The sequence below is a fragment of the Oryctolagus cuniculus genome, chromosome 8 (assembly GCF_964237555.1).
Source record: "Oryctolagus cuniculus chromosome 8, mOryCun1.1, whole genome shotgun sequence".
Lineage (NCBI taxonomy): Eukaryota > Metazoa > Chordata > Mammalia > Lagomorpha > Leporidae > Oryctolagus > Oryctolagus cuniculus.
The window spans coordinates 1308421-1333025 of NC_091439.1; the positions used below are offsets into that span (position 1 = coordinate 1308421).

Below are 24605 nucleotides of genomic sequence, written 5' to 3' on the forward strand. Positions count from 1 at the left end.
AGCCAAACACCATAAAGTCAACACGCTGTCACCCCATCCAGAAGATTTTATGTGGCTATAAAAACCCCAAACAACAAAACCCAAACTTCATGGCAAAGTATGTTCCTTCAAGACGGGAGCATGGGATGAGGGTTCACTTATGGCTCTTCACCTAGGGGACAGATCCGACACAGGGAAAACACAACCGTGTCTCTAGCTTCGGTGCCCAAACTGGCACCGTCCCCCAGCAACTCTTAGTGGTCAGCTAGGAACTGACACCCAGCAAGTTCTCACTCGTCCTCCCAGCGTGACGGCCGCGTGCCCTGGCCCGCAAGCTCACCTGTTTCAGTAAATTGCAGGAGAGTGTGAAGATATCAAACAATGATGAGTCCCGGAAAGAAGAGGCTATTTTCCTGTGCTTGGTTAGAGGATGGGTGGTGTCTGCCTGAGGAGAAAATAATAAATCAATGCAAGTTTTGGAATTAATTGCCATAAAAAAATAAATAAAAATAACTTTTCATGTAGACTTCAAATAAACTGAAGATTTCCAATAAAAAAACACAAGTACAAAATACATTTAAAAAAATTTACTTATTTGAGAGGCGGAGTTACAGAGAGAGGGGGAGACAGAGAGAGGAGTTTGCAAGTGCTGGTTCACTCCTCAAATGGCCACGATGGCTGGAGCCAGGAGCCAGGAGCCAGGAGCTTCTTCTGGATCTCCACGTAGGAACAGGGAGCTGGACTGGAAGTGGAGCAGCTGAGACTCAAACCAGTGCCCATATGGGATGCCGGCACTGCAGGCAGAGGCTTAACTTTCTATGCTACAGCACCAGCCCCACAAAACACATTTTCAGATCTCAGTTACTAAGGCCGGTGCTGTGGCACAAAAGGTTAAGCCCCCGTCTGCAGCGCTGGCATCTCATGTGGATGCTGTTTGAGTTTCAGCTGCTCCAATTCTGATCCAGTTCCCTGCTAATGCACCTGGGAAAGCAGAGTAAGATGGCCCAAGTGCTTGGGCCCCTGCATTCATGTGGGAAACCCGGAAGAATCTCCTGGCCCCTGGCTTCAGCCTGGCTCAGCCCCAGCCATTGCTGCCATTTGGAGAGTGAATGAGTGGATGGAAGACCTCTCTCTCTCCTTCTCTGTAACTCCTTCAAATAAATAAACAAATCTAAAAGAACAGCAGAGTTATTGCTAAAGTGAATCTGACGAGAGACGCAGAGCAGGTCCACTGCTCACAGGTAAGCAGCGCATCCCTCCTCTGTGGCTCACATCAGGAAGACAGGAGACGGGCTGTTTCCTCTCTCCTCTCCGAGGTACAACTTCTTAATGGTAATTATGTAATTACTGCCAGACACTGCTAACAATGAGTGTCATGTCACACTGAGGCTTAGCCTTAGAAACAGCAAGTAGTAAGGCTTCAGTTTTGGCAAACAAGCCATCCAGGGTTGAAGCTACTGCAGCATTTACAAAAACAGTCATCAGCTAACAGCCATGAGCTTCAGGTAAATGAGCTACAGGCTGTACCTCCGCGGCGAGAACTCACTTTAACTGGCTGGACTGGTCTCTCACTCCTGGACTGCGGTTAAGGACTAAATCGTTTACTACTTTGGTATGCCTCTAATGTACACAGTAGGCACTCAATAAGTGGCATCAAAGAATCCCAAGGTTACTAAGGGTGTTTCTGATCTAACCACCTGTTGACAGCATCCATCTCTTCTACTGATGGACTGGCTTATTCACAAGGGGGCTCATTTTGCTCTATCCACACTCACAAGTAACACAGCCAGATTTCTGTCGAAAAAGGTCTTCCTTGATTTTATTTCTAAGTTCAGAGAGGAATGGTGACAGAAATATACTCATATTGACATCTGACAACCAAAAATGCAATGGTGCGTTAAAGTTATTTAGAGGTCCAAAAAGAGTCCCTCAACTCCAGCCTCAGTGTCACTGTTACCACACGAAGGTTCTGCTGGACTACACAGCACTTACACCACATCCTGTTAATAAAGCTTCTGCTAGATTATACAATGTACTATATACCTGAATAATCTGTTACACTGAACATAATACGGTGGATAATTACATGGTAGGTAATTAAGACAGATCTGCATCATTTTCTTAAGGAAGACACAGATGTCTTTTGTGAGGCAGAGACTGTAAGCCCACACCGCCCGTGCTTGGTCAGCGCTTGCCTCCATGACAAAGGTGACAGTGGTCACACAGGACGCCAGCTGTTAACACTGCAGACTCCGCAGCAGGACACCTCTGCTTGCCCTCTGTGATACCTCAGGTGGCAAGCTTATGTAACCTTTAAATGCCTCAGTTTCCTTTCCCAGACAAAGGGACAACCACGGTACCCACATCACAGCGGGCTGTGAGAACAAAATCAGTTCACGTACGTGCCGCGCTCAGAACAGGGCTGCCACGCAGCAACGCCGCTGCCGTGTTAGCGTCACTGCTTTGGGGACTACTGATCACAGCGGAAACTACAGGGGGTTCGGAACACAGCCTGCAAGCCAGGACTGCCCACTCAGAGTCAACACGTCCCACAGTTCAGAAAATGTCTGCGTAGCTGAGACAGCAGCCACAGCACTTCTCACGGCGTTAATGTGCTGACAAGGGTGGGATGCTGCCACTAGTATTAGTACTGGCCTGTTCAATAATTAGCAGAATTTTAGCTAGATACAAAAGTAAATCACTGAAAAATGTAACAGCCAGCAGGGGGCGGGGAAGCCAGCGGTGTTTCCTCTGTAGTACTCTGTGACAGCAAAGATCAGCCACGAAATTGACTGGTATCTACAGCAGAACATCTCTTGCACTCTGCAGAGATTACTGACACCATTTTTTAACAGCAGCACAGGACGATGGATTTTTAAATGGTTCTAGAACTCATTAATATACACAGGGCTAGACGACACACAAATGACACTGGTTCATTTGATCTCGTTTTCGGATGCACTCTCCATCAGCAAGACAGTATTTCACAGTCGTTCTGACTAATGAGCACTGCTCTCATCTAAAACAAACACGAAAGCTACCAAACACCCTGAAGAGAAAGACAGACCAGGACAGTCAGGTAGGTTGTACCTACAGAGGAAAACCCATGGAGCTCGTTTGTTTCAAAAGGGCATTGACACTTACCGCAAAAGCACACAACTGCCAAGCAAGGTCATCCCACACACAGCAGAAAACACCAATACTAAGAAAAAATATGTCACTTACTTCAACGAGGAAGGCTGTAGCACTTACTTGATTAATTTCATTGGTTAGCTGAGATAAAATTGTGACGCCGATGATGCAGTACTCAACACTATCCTGGTAATAAAATGTAGGGCAGAGAACTGGTATGGGTATTTGACTTGGCATCTGAAATGCACACATACGCTTGAATGGCAGATTCCTGTGTCACCAATAAAGCTGCCTAGACAAGGCAGCAAGGAATTATAAAGCTGTTGCTTCACAGGATATAAAAGCTAACTGCCATAAAGGAACACTGTTAAATCTGCCTTCACTGAACAATTCAAACTTTCGTATTTCAAAAATTCCCCTAAGCATCAGAGCCTACATATCGTAAAAAGATAAACTGCAGATCAGTTCTAAGGTAAGTGATGAATGAGTAACCCAGCTTACAAAGAAACTGTATAAGAATAAGAAAAAGGCAAAGAATCCGAGAAAAAAAGAACATAAGATGTAAACAGATGATAGGGCTGGCGCTGTGCTGCCGTGGCAAAAGCTGCTGCCTTCAACGACAGCACCCCAGTAAGCGCTGGTCTGAGTCCTGGCCGCTCCACTTCTGAACCAGCTGCCCAGTGATGTACCTGGGAAAGCAGCGGAGGACGGCCCAGTGCTTGGGCCTTGGCCATTCATGTGGGAGCCTGGATGGGAGTTCCAGGCTCCCGACTTAGAGCTGGCCCGGCCCTGGCCATTGTGGCCAACTGGGGAGTGAACCAGCAGATGGAAGATCCCTCCCTCCCTCTCTCTGTTTAACTCTACCTTTCAAGTAAGTAAATAAATCTTTGAAATTAAAAAAAAAAAAAAAAGATTTTAATAAATAGATGGGGCAGACGTTTGGCACAGCAGTTCAGACCCTGCTTGGGACGCCTGCATTCCATCTCGGAGTCTCTGGCTGGAGCCCTGGCTCCGCTCCTGATCCCAGCTGCCTGTTAATTCACACCTGCCGGAGGCGGCAGGTGACAGCTTAAGTACTTGGGTTCCTGTCTCTCATGGACTGGGCTCCGGACTCATGGCTACGGCCTGGCCCAGTCCTGGCTGTTGTGGAAAGTTAATGGGCCAAAGATCTCTCTTTGTACCTTTCAAATCAAAATATAAATAAATAATTTAAAAAATTAACGGTGAAAATAGGAAGTTCACAGAAAAATGTAAACAGTGAAATAAAATGAAAATTTGTCCAGTTTCACTCATAAACGAAACAGTGAGATACTAATTCTTCACCTATTAAATCGGACAAATAAAAAATTTTGCAAAGTAAGTACCCTAACAAAGGGTTGGCAGAAGTATAATTAGGTGTAACTTTTTTGAGGCGGATTTGGAAATATGCTTGAAAGGAAAAATATATACATCCCTTTGATTGACCAAGTCCAGGTTCAGGCCAGGAAGTCACTCCACAAACATGCAAGAATTTCTATGCAAGTACCTCCTTAACAGCCAGAAATTGGAAACAAACTCAATGTCCATCTACAAGAAGTTAGTTAATTGTGTTATTTTAGCTGGGAATAGTATGTGCGCCTTCAACAGAATGAGGCAGGGTTTGCTTGTGGTAACACGTAGACACTGCCAAGACATGTTAAGAGTTAAAAAAAAAAAAAAAAAAACCATAGAAAAGAACATACCAAATAATTCCATTTTGTGCAGTTTCTATGCCTATGCTGCTGTGTCACACCTTTACATCCAATACAGACATCGTACCTGTAAAAACCTCGTGACGTCCGTGATGGCGTTTCTGAAGACATAGTCATCCTTCTGACAGTCAAACCAGCCCAGCTTTGTGATTCTGGCGTATAACTGGATGAGCGCTTGTGTCACGAAAGTAGCCAACTTTGGCCGGGTGGCAAGGTAGTTGAGCACATAGTTCCCTACGAAAGAGAAACGATCCCTGGAGTGCAGCGCTCCACAATGAAGGGTGGCGGAGAGGAGGCAGGCTCAGACAGTACACCCTGAAGCCTTCCTCATTCTTCATGCTACAACAAACAGGGCCTCGGCAGAAACCCAGACTAGATATTCCGCATGCTTTGCTTAAATTTAAGCATGTTATCAGGCAAACTCATAAACTTAACTTCTAACACACCACTAAGCAGACTGAATTGTTCTCAAGACAGACGGGAAATCCTGTACTTACGAATATCTATGCGTTGCTCCAGTGGCAGGGGGTTGTTTGTGCGCGACACAAGCTTCGTCAGGCATGTAGCTGCCAATAACTGGGAGTAAGACGACTGCGAAGAGAGGGGGAAAAGACTTCAACTTGCATCGTCACAAGGTTTGTCACTGCACGTTCCCAAGTAAAGGGAACCTGTCTTACTTTATTCAGTCTTTCAGGTGCTAGAGGGTCTACCACTCTGGGGAAGAATGAGTCCCCGCTAGCACAGGGCTCAGCTGACTGCAATGCTGGACGAGGGGCGAGTGAACAGCCTGCTGGACCTAATCCAACATGGACACCAGCTTCCCTGAAAACAGACACTAGAGGGCACCTTTCAGAAAGCTCCCACAAGCCAAGAACTCTCCACCTCAACACCCCATTATCGTGATGTCTCAAAAGGACTACAGCATGGCATTAGAAGGAAGAAACAGAACTCTGAGGAAACCCCACAATGCTATCTACTTAACCCCCAAATTCTCTATCAGCACAGCCATAGCTTTTGGGATAGCAGATGAGTTGTGTTTTTTTTTTTTTTTTTACAGGCCGAGTGGACAGTGAGAAAGAGACAGAGAGAAAGGTCTTCCTTTTGCCGTTGGTTCACCCTCCAAGGGCCGCCGCGGCCGGTGCATTGCGCTGATCCGATGGCAGGAGCCAGGTACTTATCCTGGTCTCCCATGGGGTGCAGGGCCCAAGTATTTGGGCCATCCTCCACTGCCTTCCCAGGCCACAGCAGAGAGCTGGACTGGAAGAGGGGCAACTGGGACAGAATCCGGCGTCCCGACCGGGACTAGAACCCGGTGTGCCGGCGCTGCAAGGCAGAGGATTAGCCTAGTGAGCCGCGGCGCCGGCCAGCAGATGAGTTTTAAAGTAAACTTTGAAAAGATATTTGTTGAGAAAGAAAACTTATGTCCTAAGCACCAGAGTAGCATTATCACATTTTCAAATGTGATTTTTAATGAATTTTCACTTTATGAAGAATTAAAGCATTCCATCTGGTCATAGGATATAAGAATCATGTGACAACATTAATTACATAATGTCACACAACAGAAACAGAATGAGAAGTAGTAACTAACTTAATCCAGGGTCCAAGATAATTTTTCATGAAACTAAAGGTCCTTAAGATAGGAGGCTATTCATTTATTTAAAAAAATTAATTATGGAAAAACACCAAGTCTTTGACAACATGGTTTTTATTCAACATACCTGAACATGACTTAGACTGATTAATGCAGGCATGTGAAACCATGACTAAGAGACTGTTCTAATCGTAATACATAATATATAACTGTATAATGAATATATGTTCTTAGATATAATGCAATAAATCTAACAAGTCATTAAGAAGTCAACAGAGATTAAAAAGGCAGAAACCACTCTGGTTTCAGCATTGTCCCAGTTCTGTGTTCTTTAACTTGTCAAGAGTCAACAGGCAGGAGTTGGAGCTGACAGTGTCAAACTCTGCACTGTGGTGGGGGTGGACTGGAGAGCTTTAGGCCGATCATTCCCAACACCGAGTGATTTAAAAGAAGTATACGAAGTAGTACTAGTATTGTACAACTTACAACAGACTACTACATAATCTATCACTTTGCAATCTTCAGATATTTGGAAAAAAGAATTCGATCTTTAGCTATTAAAGGATAATTCTAACTAACTCTTTGTCGCATAAACACAATTGTGACACTAATGAAAACTCAAAAATGAAAGTCAGAAGTCTATCCTCCTCAACAATTTTTTTCACGATTTACTTATTTAAAAGGCAGAGTTACAGAGAGGGAGAGACAGAGACTGACATCTTCCATCTTTTGGTTCACTCCCCAAATGGCTGCAACAGCCAGAGGTGGGCCAGGCTGAAGCCAGGAGCCAGGAGCTTCACTGGGGTCTCCCAGGTAGGTGCAGGGGCCCACATATTTGGGCCACCCTCCACTGCTTTCCCAGGAGCACTAGCAGGGAGCTGGATCAGAAGTGGGACAGCCGGGACTTCAATCAGTGCCCACACAGCATCACGGGGCAGAGGCTTAGCTGGCTGTGCCACAATGCTGGCCCTACTCCCTCAACAAATTAAATGCTTTTATTTGTCCACATCTCCTTCCAGTCCAAAGGATAGTTTTTTGGAAATGCTGTGTTATTACCCGGCTCTTAAGGGATAAACCTCTGTTCAGGACACAGCACTATACCATCACTTCCACTTTCTTTTTTCTTTTCTTTTCTTTTTTTTTTTTAAGATTTATTTATTTATTTGAAAGTCAGAGTTGCACAGAGAGAGAGAGGCACAGAGAGCAAGAGAGAGGTCTTCCATCCACTGGTTCACTCCCCAATTGGCTGCAATGGCCAGAGCTGCACTGATCCGAAGCCAGGAGCCAGGAGCTTCCTCCAGGTCTCCCACATGGGTGCAGGGACCCAAGCATTTGGGCCATCTTCCACTGCCTTCCCAGACCATAGCAGAGAGCTGCAATGGAAGTGGAGCAGCCGGGACACAAACCAGCATCCATATGGGATGCCGGCACTGCAGGCAGCGGCTTCCCTGGCTATGCCACAGCGGTGGCCCCATCACATTTGAGACATCCACTTTCATCTCCACCCCGCCAACAAGAGCGACAGTGAGGCCTACTGGCTGCACAGGGCACACAGGCCAAGGTGCCTGTGTGAGCACGAGGGAAAAGGAGGACTGCACCTGACCGCATGCCCTGTCACAGAGGTCAGTGCTGCCCACCGCAGGCCTGGCTCTGACGCCCTTTCAGGACTTCCCCTCCATTCTGCCGAAAATAGTCACTTCATCAAGTTATGTCTCAATCAAGCATCATTTTGATCACTGCCATGCCATTTCTAAGCTGGCAGGGTGTTGAATTCCATTTAAAACCTACAGCTTCCTGTCAGTCATTTTTCCTAGACTCACTGTAAGGTACAGAGGAGGAAGACACAGAGAAAACTGAGGGCCTTATAGGGTGACAAGGACTCAGGACCAGAAGGAGATCACTTCTACCCAGCCCTGCCCTCCTGTAATAAACAGGAGGGGGCAGGGCTGGTGCTGTGGGGGCAGTGGGCTAAGCCTCCACTTCCGGAACCAGCATCCCACATGGGCACCAATACATGACCCAGCTACTGCTCTTCCGATCCAGCTCCCTGGGAAAGCAGTGGAAGATGGCCCAAGTGCTTGGCCTCTGTAGCTGTATGGGAGACCAGGAAGAAGTTCCTGACTCCTGGCTCCAGATCTGCCCAGCTCCAGCCGTTGCAGCCAATTGGGGAGTGAACCAGCAGATGGAAAACCTTTCTCTCTGTCTCTCCCTTTCTCTGTCTGTAACTCTGCCTCTCAAATAAATAAAACAAAACAGGAGGTGGCACTTACGCATCAAAACGGAAAGCGAAGGGCAGTGCTATGGACAGCAGGTTAAGCCCCTGCCTGTGACATGGGCATCCCTTACCAGAGCACCAGTTCCAGTCCTGGCTGTTCCACTACAGAACCAGATCCCTGCTGGGAAGGCAGCAGAGGGTGGCCCAAGTGCTTGGGGCCCCTGTACTCATGCGGGAGACCTGGAGGAAGCACTTGGCTTCATCTCTTGGCCGCTGAGGCCATTTGGGGATTAAGCCTGTGGATACAAGACAGATCTCTCGCTCTCGCTCTCCTTCTCTGCCTTTCAAATGAATAAAATAAATCTTAAAAAAAAAAAAAAAAAAAAACACAGAAAATGAGTCCCAGAAGTTTGTTTCAAGATGGGAAACAACAGGACAGAAACGAACAGTCAAATATCTTTTCCTGGTGGGGTCTTTGGCCTTTCTCACCAACCGGGCAAGTATGGCACTTTGTAAAAGTAAATGAAGAAGGCAGGGCCACCTAGAGAGTCAGGGAGCAGGAGCTCCCCCGCTCCACCCCTAGCCTGAGAGCCAGAGCAGCCTGCTACACTGCCCTCTTCCCTTCAGGGTGTTTCAAACCTCACGTACACTTCCTCTCTCAAGGAGGAGCTGGCACTTGCTCAGGCAGTCGGGGCTGTTGGTGAACTCCACCAAGGCTTTCTCCGCCTGCAGGCGAGTGGTTGTGTCTGTTGTCTCATACAGCTGTTTGCACAGGTTTTCTAGTTGGGCCAGGCTCTGGAAGAGATCAGTGGAGAAAGAAATCAGTCCAGTCTGCTATATCCACAAGGAAGTGCGCTCGAAATCACTGGGAAGAAATAAATAATAATCAGTGAGCAGAGAGCTGTTCCTGATCCTGAGGACAACCGGGGGGACCGTGATCTAGTAATAACCATGCCAGCTCAAGACAAAGTGACCGCCTTAAAACACGCACACACGCATTCTATCAATCACAAATGGTATTTCCCCCCATGCAAATACCCATCCCGCTACGCTTTTTGAAAAGGCTTCCAAACACTCAAAACTTAATTGTTCTGCCATTAATTTAAAAAATACAAATACGCTGCCGCTACGACTAAGCACATGACCTCCATGTAGTTTAAACACTAGCCCCTTGAGGAGCTGCTATGAGATCCCACTAAGTGTGTGCCTTCAGACGGTGGCCAGCCTCCGTGAGCAAACCTGAGAGCGGCACAGAAGAGATCTTACCCACCTGCAGCCCCGGGTCCCTCATGCTGAAGTCCAGCAGGCACGCTGCTCCTGCTGCACTTTAAACTGGCTCCGGTTCCAAATTCAAAATGGAAGGGTCAAAATAAAGTCAACCCTAGCATATGCTCACCCACAGATAAGACAAGGGACACGCCCCCAAACAAACCCTGCTCTACAAATCTCAAACTGGCTCCAGCAAGGCAGGGAGGGTGTGGGGGGGTGTGTGCTTTGGTCAACGCCCCACAGGGATTCACATCTACTTCCACTTAGCGTGATGTTGATAAAGGCAAAGTGGAAAGGCACTAGTTACAAACACACTCTTCACCTCCCGGAGAAGAAACTCAGCATCTGTTAGCCTTGAGTGGTTTGGACTTTAGGAAGATGTCTGAGGCCACTGTCACCAGCAGTAAGCAAGAGCTGGTTTCGTTTGAGGAGTTCCCCCTTCAGAAACGACCATGCTTACAAGAGCGAATGTAATAACAACAGTTAAACAAACCAAGCTGTGTAAACTGCCTAAAACATATTATACTGCTAGTCTGTCCAAGGCTTCTCACCATCACTTTAATTCATATGCTTAACTTTATAAATCACAGCTTTCCCACTGACCAGGAAAGCCCTCAGGGCAATCCCTATTTTATTCAACCGGATTAGTAAGTTTCCAAGATTCACCCAAAGCAAACAAGGAAGACAAATACTGACAGTCTGGATCATCAGTCTCACTTCAGAGAGCTCCCACTCCCCCAAACAACCCTTATCCTCAAAACAGAACACAGAGCTCTTGGAGTCACCCCGGACTCTGTAAAACTAGGCTTACTATGTGCGACTTCTTCCCTGACCCCAGGGCTCTGCCGGAACACCTTCATTCAAAAGCACAGAGAACGCTGCAGAGGCAACGTCCGATCTCAAGCAGGGAGGCAGCGCTGGGCGTTTCACGTGGCACGTGAACACCAGCACACCTCCGAGCCAGGCTTGTGAAGGTCACTTCGATGCTTGCGTGTACTGGCTCCAGACTACTGACAATGTCATCAGTCTGACTCTGAATCCCTACATCTACTGCGCAAGTTTGCGCTTCACTCACTCCCATAAAACGACACGCGTAAGAGAAAAGGTGATACAGACGACATCAACAGAAGGCCATGGCGATAAAACGTTAGGGTGAGCCTGGTTATGAGGTGCTGGGCCAACAGCCACCTCACAGCCTCCACAGCCAACACCCCACGCACACTCCCTGAGGAGGCGGCTGCTCAGGGCGTGAGGATGCTCAGTGCTGCCTCATCAGTCAGTGGGTGCGGCGGCTCCCCCACCGTGCGACTCCTGTGTTATGTTTATTACAGCAAAGCTGCTCACTCCACGAGGGCTAAGCACCTGCTAGGTCAGGCTATGGTGGCTTCTGCTGTGTTCTGATTTGCTTTAATTCAGCAGACAAACACACTGCAGGGTAAGTCTGGAATGAGTTCTCAACTCAGGAAACAAGACTTCAAAAATAAAACAAGTAATGTGACCATTTACACAACAGTTTGGAGAACTACAGCTCTAATTCTCTATTTTCAGAACAAATGGGAAACAATTTTGTTTCTCAAACAATTAGTGGAAGCATCTAAGAAACACAGGTGAACAGTGATTCTATTTGAGTTGCCAAGACTGCCATGGAAGGGTGAAGGAATGAAAGGTGACATTCACGCTCTTTGGGTTCCTACGGCCTCCAAAGCAAACCTAATGTTAGTCAGATCATTAAACTTCCTTTTTGGGGGCTGGGTAGAGAACCAACATAAAACAATCTACCTGGGCTAACGCTGTGGCGCAGCGTGTTAAAGTCCTGGCCTGGGGGCCGGCACCATGGCTCACTTGGTTAATCCTCTGTCTGCAGCCCCGACATCCCATATGGGCCCAGGGTTCTAGTCCTGTTTGCTCCTCTTCCAGTCCAGCTCTCTGCTGTGGCCCGGGAGGGCAGGGGAGGATGGCCCAGTGCTTGGGTCCCTGTACCCACGTGGGAGACCGGGAAGAGGTACCTGGCTCCTGGCTTCAGATTGGTGTAGCTCTGGCCATTGCGGTCATTTGGGGGATGAACCAACGGAAGGAAGACCTTTCTCTCTCTCTGTCTAACTCTGTCAGTCCCCCCCCCCCCCCAAAAAAAAAAGTCCTGGCCTGAAGCGCCGATATGGGCACAGGTTCTAGTCCCGGCTGCTCCTCTTCTGATCTAGCTCTCTGCTATGACCTGGGAAAGCAGAAGATGGCTCAAGTCCTTGGGCCCCTGCACCTGCGTGGGAGACCCGGAGGAAGCTCCTGGCTCCTGGCTTCAGATCTGCTTAGCTCCAGCCGTTGTGGCCAACTGGAGAGTGAACCAGTGGATGGAAGACCCCTCTCTCTGTCTCTACCTCTCTCTGTAACTTTTTCAAATAAATAAAATAAATCTAAAAAGAAAATCTACCTTACAATTATCTGAGTAGCTATTAAGGCTACTACACATTCGGGGTGGCACAACACGCCAGTGTTCTCTGCGCCTCTGCATGTAACACCATTGTTCGGTCTTTCCTACCCTGCAGCTCTTATTAAGGACACCTCTTCTGTGATGCCACTTTGTTCACAGAAAAGTCTCCAGGAACAAAGTCTATTTTCTGTTACAGAGACTGTCAAGCCTATACAACTCATAGAAAAACTTCCATCTGTTTCCACTATAACAGAAAAGCACATTTATAAAACTGGAAGGTGGGGGTGGCTTAGTGGGTTAAGCCTCTGCTTGCAGTGCTGGCATCCCATATCCGTGTCGGTTCACGTCCCAGCCGCTCCACTTCTGATCCAGCCCCCTGCTAACGTCCTGGGAAAGCAGCAGAGGGTGGCCCAAGTGCTTGGGCTCCTGCACCCACATGGGAGACCCAGAGGAGGCTCCTGACTTCATCAGCCCAGCTCTGGCTGTTGCAGCCATTTACAGAGCGAACCAGCAGATGGAACATCCCTCTCTGTAACTCTGCCTCTCAAGTAAATAAATCTTTAAAAAACAAAACAAAATAAAAAACTGGAAGGCAACCTTCAAAGTATTGCTTTAGTACAAAGACTTGACCAAGTAATCCCCAAATCTAGAACTAGATGCACTTCCCCAACAATGGCCCTAGTGATGGTATTAACATTTAGTAGCAACATTATGGTATAGTCTTTTTGACTTTAACAGAGAAAACATAACTTGGTTACTCTCATTTCAATATAAGGTGCCAACTGCAGAGACCACAGCCCTCAGCATATACTACCTTACCGGGAGAGCTGCCTCTGGGTAACGGGGTCATAAACACTGTCTCTGTACATGAGATGTTATATTTCTCAAAGCAGAACATCTTGGAACTCATTTAGTTTGTGTAATATTTCTTTTTAAATAGCCCAACAGTGTAGCTATTCCATGGAGTACGTCAGGAACAGGTTTAAGGATTCCTTGTGGGTACCAAAGTCCCTCACACATGGGTGCAAAGTCCCTCACACATGGGTGGAGTAGTACTTACATGTAACTTCCACGTTAAATCATCTCGAGACTGTTCCTAATACCCACGTACACCGTCTGGACAAGACGACACACATTCAGCACAACTTCGCCCGGAATGCCCCCTCCACAGAGGGCTGACGGCGCGTACCGTGCCTGCACAGGGCCTACACCTGCTTGGGGTTTCCGAGCAGGACGAGGACGCCTGTCCTCAGGAAGCACATGGTGACACTCTGGGAACCCCTTGACGACTGACGGGCTCTACACAGCACACACTAACCAGCCGCCAACTGCCCGCCGGAGACCAGGAGCCACCATAGTCTTACCACCAAGTGCAAGTGCAATACTAACTTCAAATGAAGAATACAGAATAGATTCACCAACTCAGCAGCTGAACTTCTCTAATCAGGACACCTCAACAGGAAAATAACTGCTCTCAACCTGTGCACAAACCCTATCAAGTTAAATCCCCTTAGCTGGGATTTTCCTCTCTCCCATCCCCCACTTTTTATCAATTTTTAAATTTACTTTTTGACAGAACTTTTTAAAAACCAATTTATTTATTTATTTGAAAGTCAGGGTTACAGAGAGAGAGAGGTCATCCACTTGCTGGTTCACTTCCCAGTGGTGTGGCTGCAATGGCCAGGGCTGAGCCAGACTAAAGCCAGGAGCCAGAAACCTCAAATGATCTCCCACGTGGGTGCAGGGGCCCAAGCACTTGAGCCATTTTGTGTTGCTTCTCCTAGGCCATTAGTAGGGAGCTGGATAGGAAGTGGAGAAGTTAGGACACGAACCGGAATCACAGACAGCGGCTTTATCCACTATGCCACAATAGTGGCCACAAGAGGACATATTTTTAATACACATTATAGTCAAAGACTTAATGGCTTCACTAAATAAAGAGTTCAACAAGCAAACACAGAAAGGTATAGTCCTGCAGGCAAACACACAAGGGCGATAAACAATGATCAAATGAAAGGATGTTCAACTTCCCTTACTCAAAGTAAACTTAAAAATAATCACAAAATCATTAATACTACACTAGTATTCATGTATAATTCCATCAATTTGTTTGACAAATATTTAAAGAAGTTTGGGGACCAGTGCTGTCACATAGTGGGTTAAGCTTGCAGAGCTCGCAGCCCGTATGGGCACAGGCTGGAGTCCCGGATGCTCCACTTCCGATCCAGCTCTCTGCTAATGGGCCTGGGAAAACAATGGAAGATGCCCTAAGTCCTTGGGCCCCTGGACCCATGGGAGAACTGGGTCCTGGCTTTGGTCTGTCCAGCCCTGGCTGTTGCAGCCATTTGTGGAGTGAATCAGCAGATGGAAGATTTCGCTCTCTCTGCCTCTCCTTCTCTGTAACTCTTTCAGATAAATAATTTTAAAAAAAGAGTTTGATAAGCTGGCGCTGCAGCTCACTTGGCTAATCCTCCGCCTGCGGTGCCAGCACCCCGGGATTCTAGTCCCGCTCGGGGCGCCAGATTCTGTCCTGGCTGCTCCTCTTCCAGTCCAGCTCTCTGCTGTGGCCTGGGAAGGCAGTGGAGGATGGCCCAGGTGCTTGGGCCCTGCACCTACATGGGAGACCAGGAGGAAGCACCTGGCTCCTGGCTTTGGATCGGTGCAGCAGTCATTTGGGGGGGGGGGTGAACCAACGGAAAGGAAGACCTTTCTCTCTCTCTCTCACTGTCTAACTCTGCCTGTCAAAAAAAAAAGTTTGATAAAAATACTGTATTTGCAGCAAAACTGATACACATGACATGGGCAATTCTTCCTTTTTTAAAAAAATTTACCTCTAACATATGAGGGAGAATGTGGTATCTGTCTGTGTCTGGTCATATCACAACATCATGTCCTCCATCCATCCACTCTGCTGCAAATGCCAGGCTCTCATTCTTTTTTTTGGCTGATTAGTATTCTATCCTGGCTCCATTCACCTGCTGATGGACACCTAGGCTGATTCCACAGCTTGGCTATGAGCAGTGCTGCTGGGAGCATGGTGGAGCAGGTCACCTCTGACACATGTGGTCGTGTCTCTCAGGAATCTAGGAAGCACTGTGCTAAGTGAACTAAAAGATGCACACTGACCTTGTCAGAAAGCAAACCATTTTAAAGGTTGAGAAGGTTAATAAAACCAACATGAATTACATTTTTAAATCTATTCAACAAGGCATTTTTAAAATATTTATTTATTTGAAACTCAGAGTTACTCAGAGGGACAGAGACAGAGAGTTAGTTAGTTCCATCCACTGGTTCACTCCCCAGGTGGCCGCAATGGTCAGAGCGCACCTGTCTGAAACCAGGAGCCAGGAGCTTCCCCCAAGCCTCTCATGCGGGTGCAGGGACCCAAGGACTTGGGTCATCTTCTGCCTTCCCAGGCCACAGCAGTGAGCTGGATCAGAAATAGAGCAGCTGGGGCTCTAACCGGCGTCCACACAGGATGCCGGCACTGCAGGTGGCGGCTTAACCTGCTACTGCCACAGTGCTGGCCCCAACAATGCATTTTTATTGTCAAGAGGTTATCTAATTATTATAGATCATTTTTAAAAAATCTTTAGGTTAAAAAGCAACCGGCAGGGTATATTATCATTTGTGATCTCTTAGTAAATGTACAAAAAGAGAATCAGGATGAACACAAATCAAACTTAATTATCTCTGAGAGGTGAGACTACAAGAGACTTCCAGTTTCTATTTTATACTCTCATGTTTCTGTAATTGCTAATTTTTTTTTTTTACCACAACCATGTTACTCTCTAGTAACATGGAAAAAAACCCTAACTATAGAGATAAATGAAAAAAAAAATTTTTTTTTTTTTTTAATTTGAAAAGGAGAGAGACAGGGAGAGGGGGAGAAAGAGAGAAGGAGCAAGAGAGACTGATCGAGATCCCATCTTCTGGTTCACTCCCCAAATACTTGTAACAGCAGGGGTTGCCGGGCCAGGCCCAAGCCAGGTGGCTTGAACTCAGTCTGGGTCTTCCACATGGGTGGCAGGGACTCAACTACCTGACCCACCCCTGGGTGCCTCTGAGTACAAACCAGCAGGAAACTGGATGGGAGAATGCAGCCAGGCCTTGAACCCAGACTCTGTGACGGGGATGTCAAGTGGCATTTTAACTGCTGCATCAAACAGTTGCCTCGGGTCTATAAACATACTTTTGCAAAAAGATTTATTTATTTTACTTGAAAGGCAAAGTTGGGGGGGGGAAAGGGCTTCCATCTGCTGGTTCACTCCCCACATAGCCGCAATGGCCGGAGCTGAGCCAATCCAAAGCCGGGAGCCAGGAGCTTACTTGGATCTTCCATGCGGGTGCAGGGGCCCATAGCAGAGAGCTGGATCAGAGCTGGATCGGAACTGGAGCAGCCGAGACTCAAACCAGCACCCATATGTGATGCCAGCACTGCAGGCAGCAGTTTTACTCGCTATGCCACAGCACCAGCCCAGGTTATGTTCTTTTTCTAAATTAACTCCTCCAATTAATAATATTTTACTAATTAACTGCTAATTCTGTTATCAAGCAGAATTCCCAACATAAACTTATAAAACTAGAAAGGCAAAAAGGCTACTGGAGAGGTTAATTAAAAAAAAAAAAAAATCCCTGTTGGGCCGGCGCTGTGGCTCAGATGGTAAAAGCCAAGGCCTCCAATATGGGAGTTAGTTCCAGTCCTGGTTGCTCCACTTCCTTTCCAGCTCCCTGCTAGTGGCCTGGAAAAGCAGCAGAGGATGACCCGATGTACCCATGTGGCCCCTGTACCCACATGGGAGACCCAGAAAAAGTTCCTGGCTCCAGCCCAGCCCAGCCATAGCTGTTGCAGCCATTTGGGGAATGAACCAGAGGATGGAAGAGCTCTCTCTGTAACTCTGCCTTTCAAATAAATCTTTTTTAAAAAGAAAGAAAACAGCTTACAAAGTCAGAGTGAAAGATATGAATATGTTTTAAGAAGATACCCAGAAAAAGTGGGCAATCAGAATAATCACTCAGAAAATGCAAAGTCAAACCATGATGAGCTATCCACTAGAAGACTGAATACTGGCCATGACACAGACCTGGTACCTCAGCTAGTGGAGTCTGAGTTGATTCAAACACGGTGGAAAACTGGCAGCAGTTATTAAAAAGCCAAACACATGAATATCCTCTGATCCCGATACTCCACTCCCAGGTAGATACCAACGGAGAAGTGTGTGGGGGCCGGCACGGCAGCCCAGTAAACTAAGCCTCCACCCGCAGCGCCCGCATGCCCTCTGGGTGCCAGTTCATGTCCCGGCTGCTCCTCTTCCCATCCAGCTCTCTGCTATGCCCTGGGAAAGCAGCGCAAGATGGCCCAAATGGTTGGGCCCCTGCACCTGTGTGTAAGACTCAGAAGCAGCTCTTGGCTCCTGGTTTTGGATTGGCACAGCTATGGCAGTTGCTGTCATTTGGGGAGTGAACCAGTGGATGGAAGACCTTTCTGTGTCTCTATCTCTCTAACTCTACTTCTAAAATAAATAAAATCTTTAAAAAAAAAAAAAAAAGTGACCTAAGCTTACCAACCAAACCAAGCCATGTACACGAAATGGTCACAGCAACACTAAAAGCTTCTCATCGTGTGTGTCAGTTACCCAGGCATGCTCACTCTGCGAGAACTCGCTGACGTACATATTCACACTCTGTGTATTTTTCTGTATGTTCAGATGAGTGCCGCAGCTCTCCCCGAGTCCTCCAGGTTCTTAATCGTATCTATTACTTTCTGAAAGTAATGAAAAAGAGGCTCACCAATCGCCTACAACTGCACTGTACACTCAGAACGCCTTAGTTTTACATCAATTTATGTTTTTAGCACCAGGACTCCTTTTACCTTCTCAGGATATAATTGAGGTAGGAGATCTGCACATACTTGGGAGCTTTCTCTTTCTGAGGTACTAAGAGGGAAGTAACACTTTTTGCTTGTAGATGCTGTGTAATGTCTCCTGCCTAAAAACAAGATAAACACATATTTTCCAAAGCGATAATGCAATGCCAGAGCAGTGCATGCCTTAGATAAGGACAGCAAGTCTGCTAACACATGAATGAGACTGCAGAACTCCACCTCTAACTTCAAAATACTCATCAATGCTAACTTGCAATAAACACACGATCTTCCCATCTGGGGCAACATGTGGCCAGAACGCATGTAAATAAATTTCAGGAAGTACACAAACGGCCTGCCTGGTCACCTGACAAGGTACTGACTCACACATGTAACCGTCCCTAGACACAGGGTGGAACGAAGCCGAGCTCCGAGAGCAGCAGTGTGAGATGAGTCCCGTGAGCAGAGGGGCCGGCTGGCAGCCTGAAGCTGGCTGGCAGACGCGTCTGTTCTTGTCTTGAGTGTGGTTTTAGTCTGAGGCAGTTGCCAGCATGTCATGAAAATCGCAAGGTCTGGAAAGAGCAGACCTGTAAGGCAGGGTGTCGCCGGCCAGGGCAGGCTCCCTCTCACCGCAGTCCCTCTGCGAACAGTGAGCTCCTCCCTGCTCTGCTGCGGCCTGGTCTCCTCTCACTGGTGCATTCCAGCAGGTCAAGCTTAAAAAAAGTATGAGCATCAACAGATCTTGGTTCACCTTTGAGCACCAGCTCTACCAAACCTGGTTAAAAAGTCTGCGAGGACGAAGGGCCACACGACACTCTGGCAGAGCAGAGGCAGCAGAGCGTGCAGCTCCCTGGGCGTCCCTGGGACGCCGGGCAGGTCGTCCCCCAGAGGCGTCAGTCAGCTCGCGTGAGAACGGAGTGGAACTTCAAAGATGCTCCCAACTGCAATACACCACTCCTCTTGTCAACCATGTAAGTCAGTCATCATGAAAAGCAAGCCAGTATTAAAAAGAAACGGATCATGAAAACAATGGACAGGACACTCCTTTCCAAAGACAGTATTACCGGACATCCTCGTCACTGCACAGGAGCTTCATCCAGACAGCTCAGTGACGAGACACAGAAGGGCACGGGACCTTTCCGAGTTTAGTGCACAGTGATGCAGTGATGATTAAGATTTTAGGGGACAGGCAAATGCTCACTCCTCCATCCAAGGGCTGTGGGAAAATAAGTCACTTAAGTCATCCAATCTAGATTTTCTTTTTCTTTTTAAAGACTGATTTCTTTATTTCAAAGGCAGAGTCACAGAGAAGCAGAGGCAGAGAGAGGTCTTCCATCTACTGGTTCACTCCCCAAAAGGCCACAATGGCTGGAGCTGCACCGATCTGAAGCAAGGAGCCAGGAGCTTCTTCTGGGTCTTCCACACGGGTGCAGGGGCCCAGGGACTTGGGCCATCTTCTACTGCTTTCCCAGGCCAGAGCAGAGTGCTGGATCGGAAGTGGAGCAGTGGGACTGGAATGCTGCCGCTGCAGGTAGCAGCTTTATGCGCTATGCCAGAGTTTTCTTTTTGAAACAGAATTAACCCCTACTTCCCGAAGCTGCACAAGTGAACAAGGTAATGCAGGGGAGCTGCCAGCCAGCAGCGACACACACTGCAGAGACCGGCACAAAATCTGCAGCTTCTGATGGGGGAGGGGCGGCTGTAGTAGCGCAGGACCCTTGACTGATGTTTCCTATAGCAGATGCTGTTACAGGAATTTACCTGCTTGCTAAAATAAACCTGCCCATTCTGCAATTCTACACAGACCTCTGCAGGGCTGCTCCTGACACACTGCAGGCCCAGGGCCATGCTGCGACACGCACACTGTCACACTGCTGTGCACGCACACTATCACACTGCTGTACATGCACAGTGTCACACTGCTGTACATGCACACTGTCACACTGAGACACGCACACTGTCACACTGAGACATGCACACTGTCACACTGCTGCGACACGCACACTGTCACACTGCTGTGCATGCACACTGTCACACTGCTGTGCATGCACACTGTCACACTGAGACATGCACACTGTTCACACTGAGACACGCACACTGTCACACTGCTGCGACACGCACACTGTCACACTGCTGTACATGCACACTGTCACACTGCTGTACATGCACACTGTCACACTGAGACGCACACTGTCACACTGCTGTACACGCACACCATCACACTGCTGCAACACACTGTCACACTGAGACACGCACAGTGTCACACTGCTGTAACACAGTCTCACTCTGCGACACTCACACTGTTGACACGACAACTGTATGTCTACAACCGTTAAGGTCCCTCTGTGCTGCACTGATGCTGTGTCTTCTGCCGTTCTGTGCCTCCGACATCCCCCAAGAAGACAGTGGGAATGCTGGCAGCGCTCCTAAATCCACGCAGCCTGTGGAGAAGGAGAACATGAAGCTTGTTCTGGCGCGATCACAGGGCTCTGGGCCCTGATGCGATCGACGGTAATGAACCCAGCTTACCTATTACGTGAAGTGTCTTTAGACAGGAACACAAATAAAGCAAGCAGAAGCCCTGACTGGTTGATGACAACGTTACGACCACAGGCTGGCAGGACCCGAACCCTGCACCTCCCCTAGGAGCAATGCTTCAGTATTTGCTAATCCAGTGTTCCCAGCAACGTCACAGAACATGAGTCACAGAACATGACTGCAAGCAATGGTGGAGCTACCTACGTTTCCAGCAAATATATACTAAGTATATATTTCCCCCAGGAAAAGAACTCTAGCTGCTGCCACCATTTAAAGGCACTTGGCAAGAGGTATTTATTAATCTCAATATATATTTTCTAAGCTAATGTCCACATGATTCCTTAAGTTCTTGCACAACTGTCCCAACGCTGACGTGAACTGCCATTTGGACTCATTTATTGTGATCTTCAGTGTGTGAGCACCAATGTACACTCTGCATGGAAAAAAGAAGAGTGCCTGGCACACAGCACGAGCTGAATACTTAAGTCAAACTCTTAAAAAGGCTTCTGAGGGACTCAGGGCCGGAATGGCAGACTGACCACACACTCGCCTTTTTTCCCCTCCCCAAACCCAACTAAAACAACAATGAAGGGCTTTAAACACAAACACACACACACACACACACACACACACACACCAGAAACCCTCAGAATTTCCACAAGAACAGGGAAGACAAAGGAGGGGACTGCAGCAACAGAAACTGGGAATTCTGAAAAATCAATGGTAAATGACTTACATAACCCAAGAAAGAGAAACCCCTTGCCACGAGGAAAGAAGCCAGAAATAACCTCGTTTCTCTCACCTGTTCAGATGCCAGGGAGAAATATTTCTGATGAGTTAGACTCCTTCATATCCCCGCTTACTCTATGCCTTGGAATGTCCAACTCTCAGGACTAGCACACGAGGCTAGTCAAAGACATAATTGAAGGGCCGGCGCCGCGGCTCACTAGGCTAATCCTCCGCCTAGCAGCGCCGGCACACCGGGTTCTAGTCCCGGTCGGGGCGCCGGATTCTGTCCCGGTTGCCCCTCTTCCAGGCCAGCTCTCTGCTGTGGCCAGGGAATACAGTGGAGGATGGCCCAGGTGCTTGGGCCCTGCACCCCATGGGAGACCAGGAAAAGCACCTGGCTCCTGGCTCCCGCCATCGGATCAGCGCGGTGCGCCGGCCACAGCGCGCCGGCCGCGGCAGCCATTGGAGGGTGAACCAACGGCAAAGGAAGACCTTTCTCTCTGTCTCTCTCTCTCACTGTCCACTCTGTCTGTCAATAAATAAATAAATAAATAAATAAATATCAAAGACATAATTGAGGCTATGGAGATGACATGAGGGTATTTCAAAAAGTTTGTGGAAAAACATAATTAAAAGGTTAAGTTTATTTTAGTGCTAAAAATTAAAACTCATGCAAAATGTTTTCACAATATACATTTCCCATGGCCTTTTTTAAGGCCCCTTGGACACGCATGAACTTCAAAAAAATTTTGCACCAAAATAAACTTACCCTTTCATTCCACTTTGCATAAACTTTTTTTAAAGATTTATTTATTTGAAAGAATTACACAGAGTGAGAAGGAGAGGCAGAGAGAGAGAGAGAGAGAGAGAGGGAGGGAGGGAGGGAGGGAGGGAGATCTCTTCCATCCGCTGGTTCACTCCCCAGTTGGCTGCACTGATCCGAAGCCAGGAGCCAGGAACTCCTTCCGGGTCTCCCACGTGGGTGCAGGGGCCCAAGGACTTGGTCCATCTTCTACTGCTTTCCCAGGCCACAGCAGAGAGCTGGCTCAGAAGTGGAGCAGCTGGGACTTGAACTGGTGCCATGTGGGAAGTCGGCATTGCAGGTGGCGGCTTTACCCGGTATGCCACGGTGCCAGCCCCAACTTCTTTTTTAAACAGAGAATTTTATATGCCTTGTGATTAGGTCTCTCTGTTGAAAATTTATTTGGCAGGGGGCAAGCAGGTTGAGCTGCTGCCTACAATGCAGACATCTCATGAACAGTGGTTTGACTCCCAGCTGCCCTGCTTCTGATCCAGTTCCTTGCTAACGTGTCTGGGAGATCAGTGGAGGATGGCCCAAGTGCTTGGGCCCCTGCCACCCATGTGGCAGGCCCGGAAAGAGTTCTAGCCCTTCAATTTGGCTTGGCCCCGCCCTGGCTGTTGCAGCCGTTTGTGGGAAGAGAGCCAGGGCTCAAGGCGTCCCAGCTGGTACCTTCACTGTGAAGCCAAATCCCTGCCCCTCCTCAACTTTTCCAAAGTGCCCTCATAAAGCAAGAAGTTGATTAAGTGGCTCTGTACACAGGGGTGATGCTGAGTCTCCCCTCACAGGGATCCACCAGAAACATGGGCATACACCGCACTCTGTAAGTGGGGGTGTGGGAGGGTCATCCCCCCGCACTCCGAATCTCAAGTTACAAAGGAAACAGCTGAAGACACAGACACAGGGGACATCCAATAGATGGGCTCCAGCACACAAGCCTCACACACACTCTTAGAGCTTCCAGTCAGCTTTATATTCTATTAATCTTGACCACGAGCAAACTATCAGTCTCTCAGCAATCTGAATGAAGTCTTTAACATGGAAGAGAGAGAGTTAAACAAACCATGCAAAAAGCAATCTGGGACAGAAACCATGCAGTGAGAAGGAAATTTGACAAAGGGAAAAAAAAAAAACCAAACGGACAAAGGAAGCCCACTCGGAGATAAGAATTACCGGACGCTGCACAGAAAGAAACAGAACACTCGATCTCAGGGTGCGGGCACTTAGTCTTCCAGACTCGCGGGTGAGCACACTGCACAATCTGAGACTCCTGGCTCTGGATCCTGACCCCAACTTTCTGTCAGTGTGGATCCTAGGAAGCAGCAGTGATGGTTCAAGTAGCTGGTTTCCTACCACCCCCGTGGATGACCTGGATTGCATTTCTGGCTCCAGGCTCCTGCCCAGCCATTACAAGCATTTGGGGAGTTAACGAAAAGATGGGCGTTCTCTGTCCCTCATATTAAAAAAAAAGAATGAACAAGACCTCAGGAAATAGAAATATGATAGAGACAAAATATCCTATTGGAAAGCTGGTAAATAAAGCTAAAACCTTTTATTCATTTGAAAGGCAGAGTTGGGGCAGGCGGGGAGAGAATCTTCCATCTGCTGGTTCGCTCCCCAGAAGGCTGTAACAGCCAGGACTGGGCCAGGCCGAAGTCAGGAGCCAGGAGCTTCATCCAAGTCTCCCATGTGAGTGCAGAGGCCCAAGCACGTGGGCCATCTTCTGCTGCTTCCCCAGGCACGTTAACAGGGAGCTGGATCAGACGTGGAGTAGCTGGGACTCTAACCAGCTCCCATATCAGATGCCGGCATTCTACTGGCAGCTTAACCCGTTATGCCAAGATGCCAGCCCCAAGTTTTATACAAAATTAAACCTACTTTTACCATATGACCTAGACATTGTACTCCTTGATAGTTACCCGAATGACTTGAAAACTTAAACTACACCAAAATCTTAACACAAACATTCATAGCAGCTGTCTTATAATGCCAAAACTTGGCCATCAAAAAACAGAGGAACTTAAATGCTTACTGCTAAATGAAAGAAGTCAACCTGGAAAGGTTACATACTGTACAATTAAACTATCTGACTTTTTTTTTTTTTTTTTAAGATTTACTTTATTTATTTGAAAGGCAGAGTTACAGAGAGTGGGAGAGACAGAGAGGTCTTCCGTCCGCTGGTTTACTCCCCAATTGGCTATAATGGCTGGGGCTGGGCCAGGCAGGAGCCAGGGGCTTCCCCTGGGTCTCCCACATGGGTGCAGGGGCCCAAGCATTTGGGCCATCCTCCTCTGCTTTCCCAGGCCATAGCAGAAGAGCTGGATTGGAAATG

General features: G+C 47.8%; 1 protein-coding gene across 6 annotated transcripts in view; it reads right to left on the bottom strand.

Annotated features, from left to right (window-relative positions):
* Positions 1-24605, bottom strand: part of XPO7 (exportin 7) — a 96190-nt gene that overhangs the window by 29537 nt on the left and 42048 nt on the right. For 2 of the 6 annotated variants that reach the window (XM_070047332.1, XM_070047333.1), the window contains exons 2-6: positions 9299-9445; positions 5339-5432; positions 4909-5075; positions 3232-3297; positions 320-424 (exon numbers count right to left, since the gene is read on the bottom strand). In XM_070047332.1, the coding sequence (XP_069903433.1) occupies positions 320-424; positions 3232-3297; positions 4909-5075; positions 5339-5432; positions 9299-9445 (579 nt within the window). Of the gene's footprint in view, positions 1-319; positions 425-3204; positions 3298-4908; positions 5076-5338; positions 5433-9298; positions 9446-9920; positions 10002-24605 lie in introns of those variants that run through there. The other 4 variants (XM_017338325.3, XM_002722420.5, XM_070047331.1 and 1 more) reach the window with 4 other exon arrangements.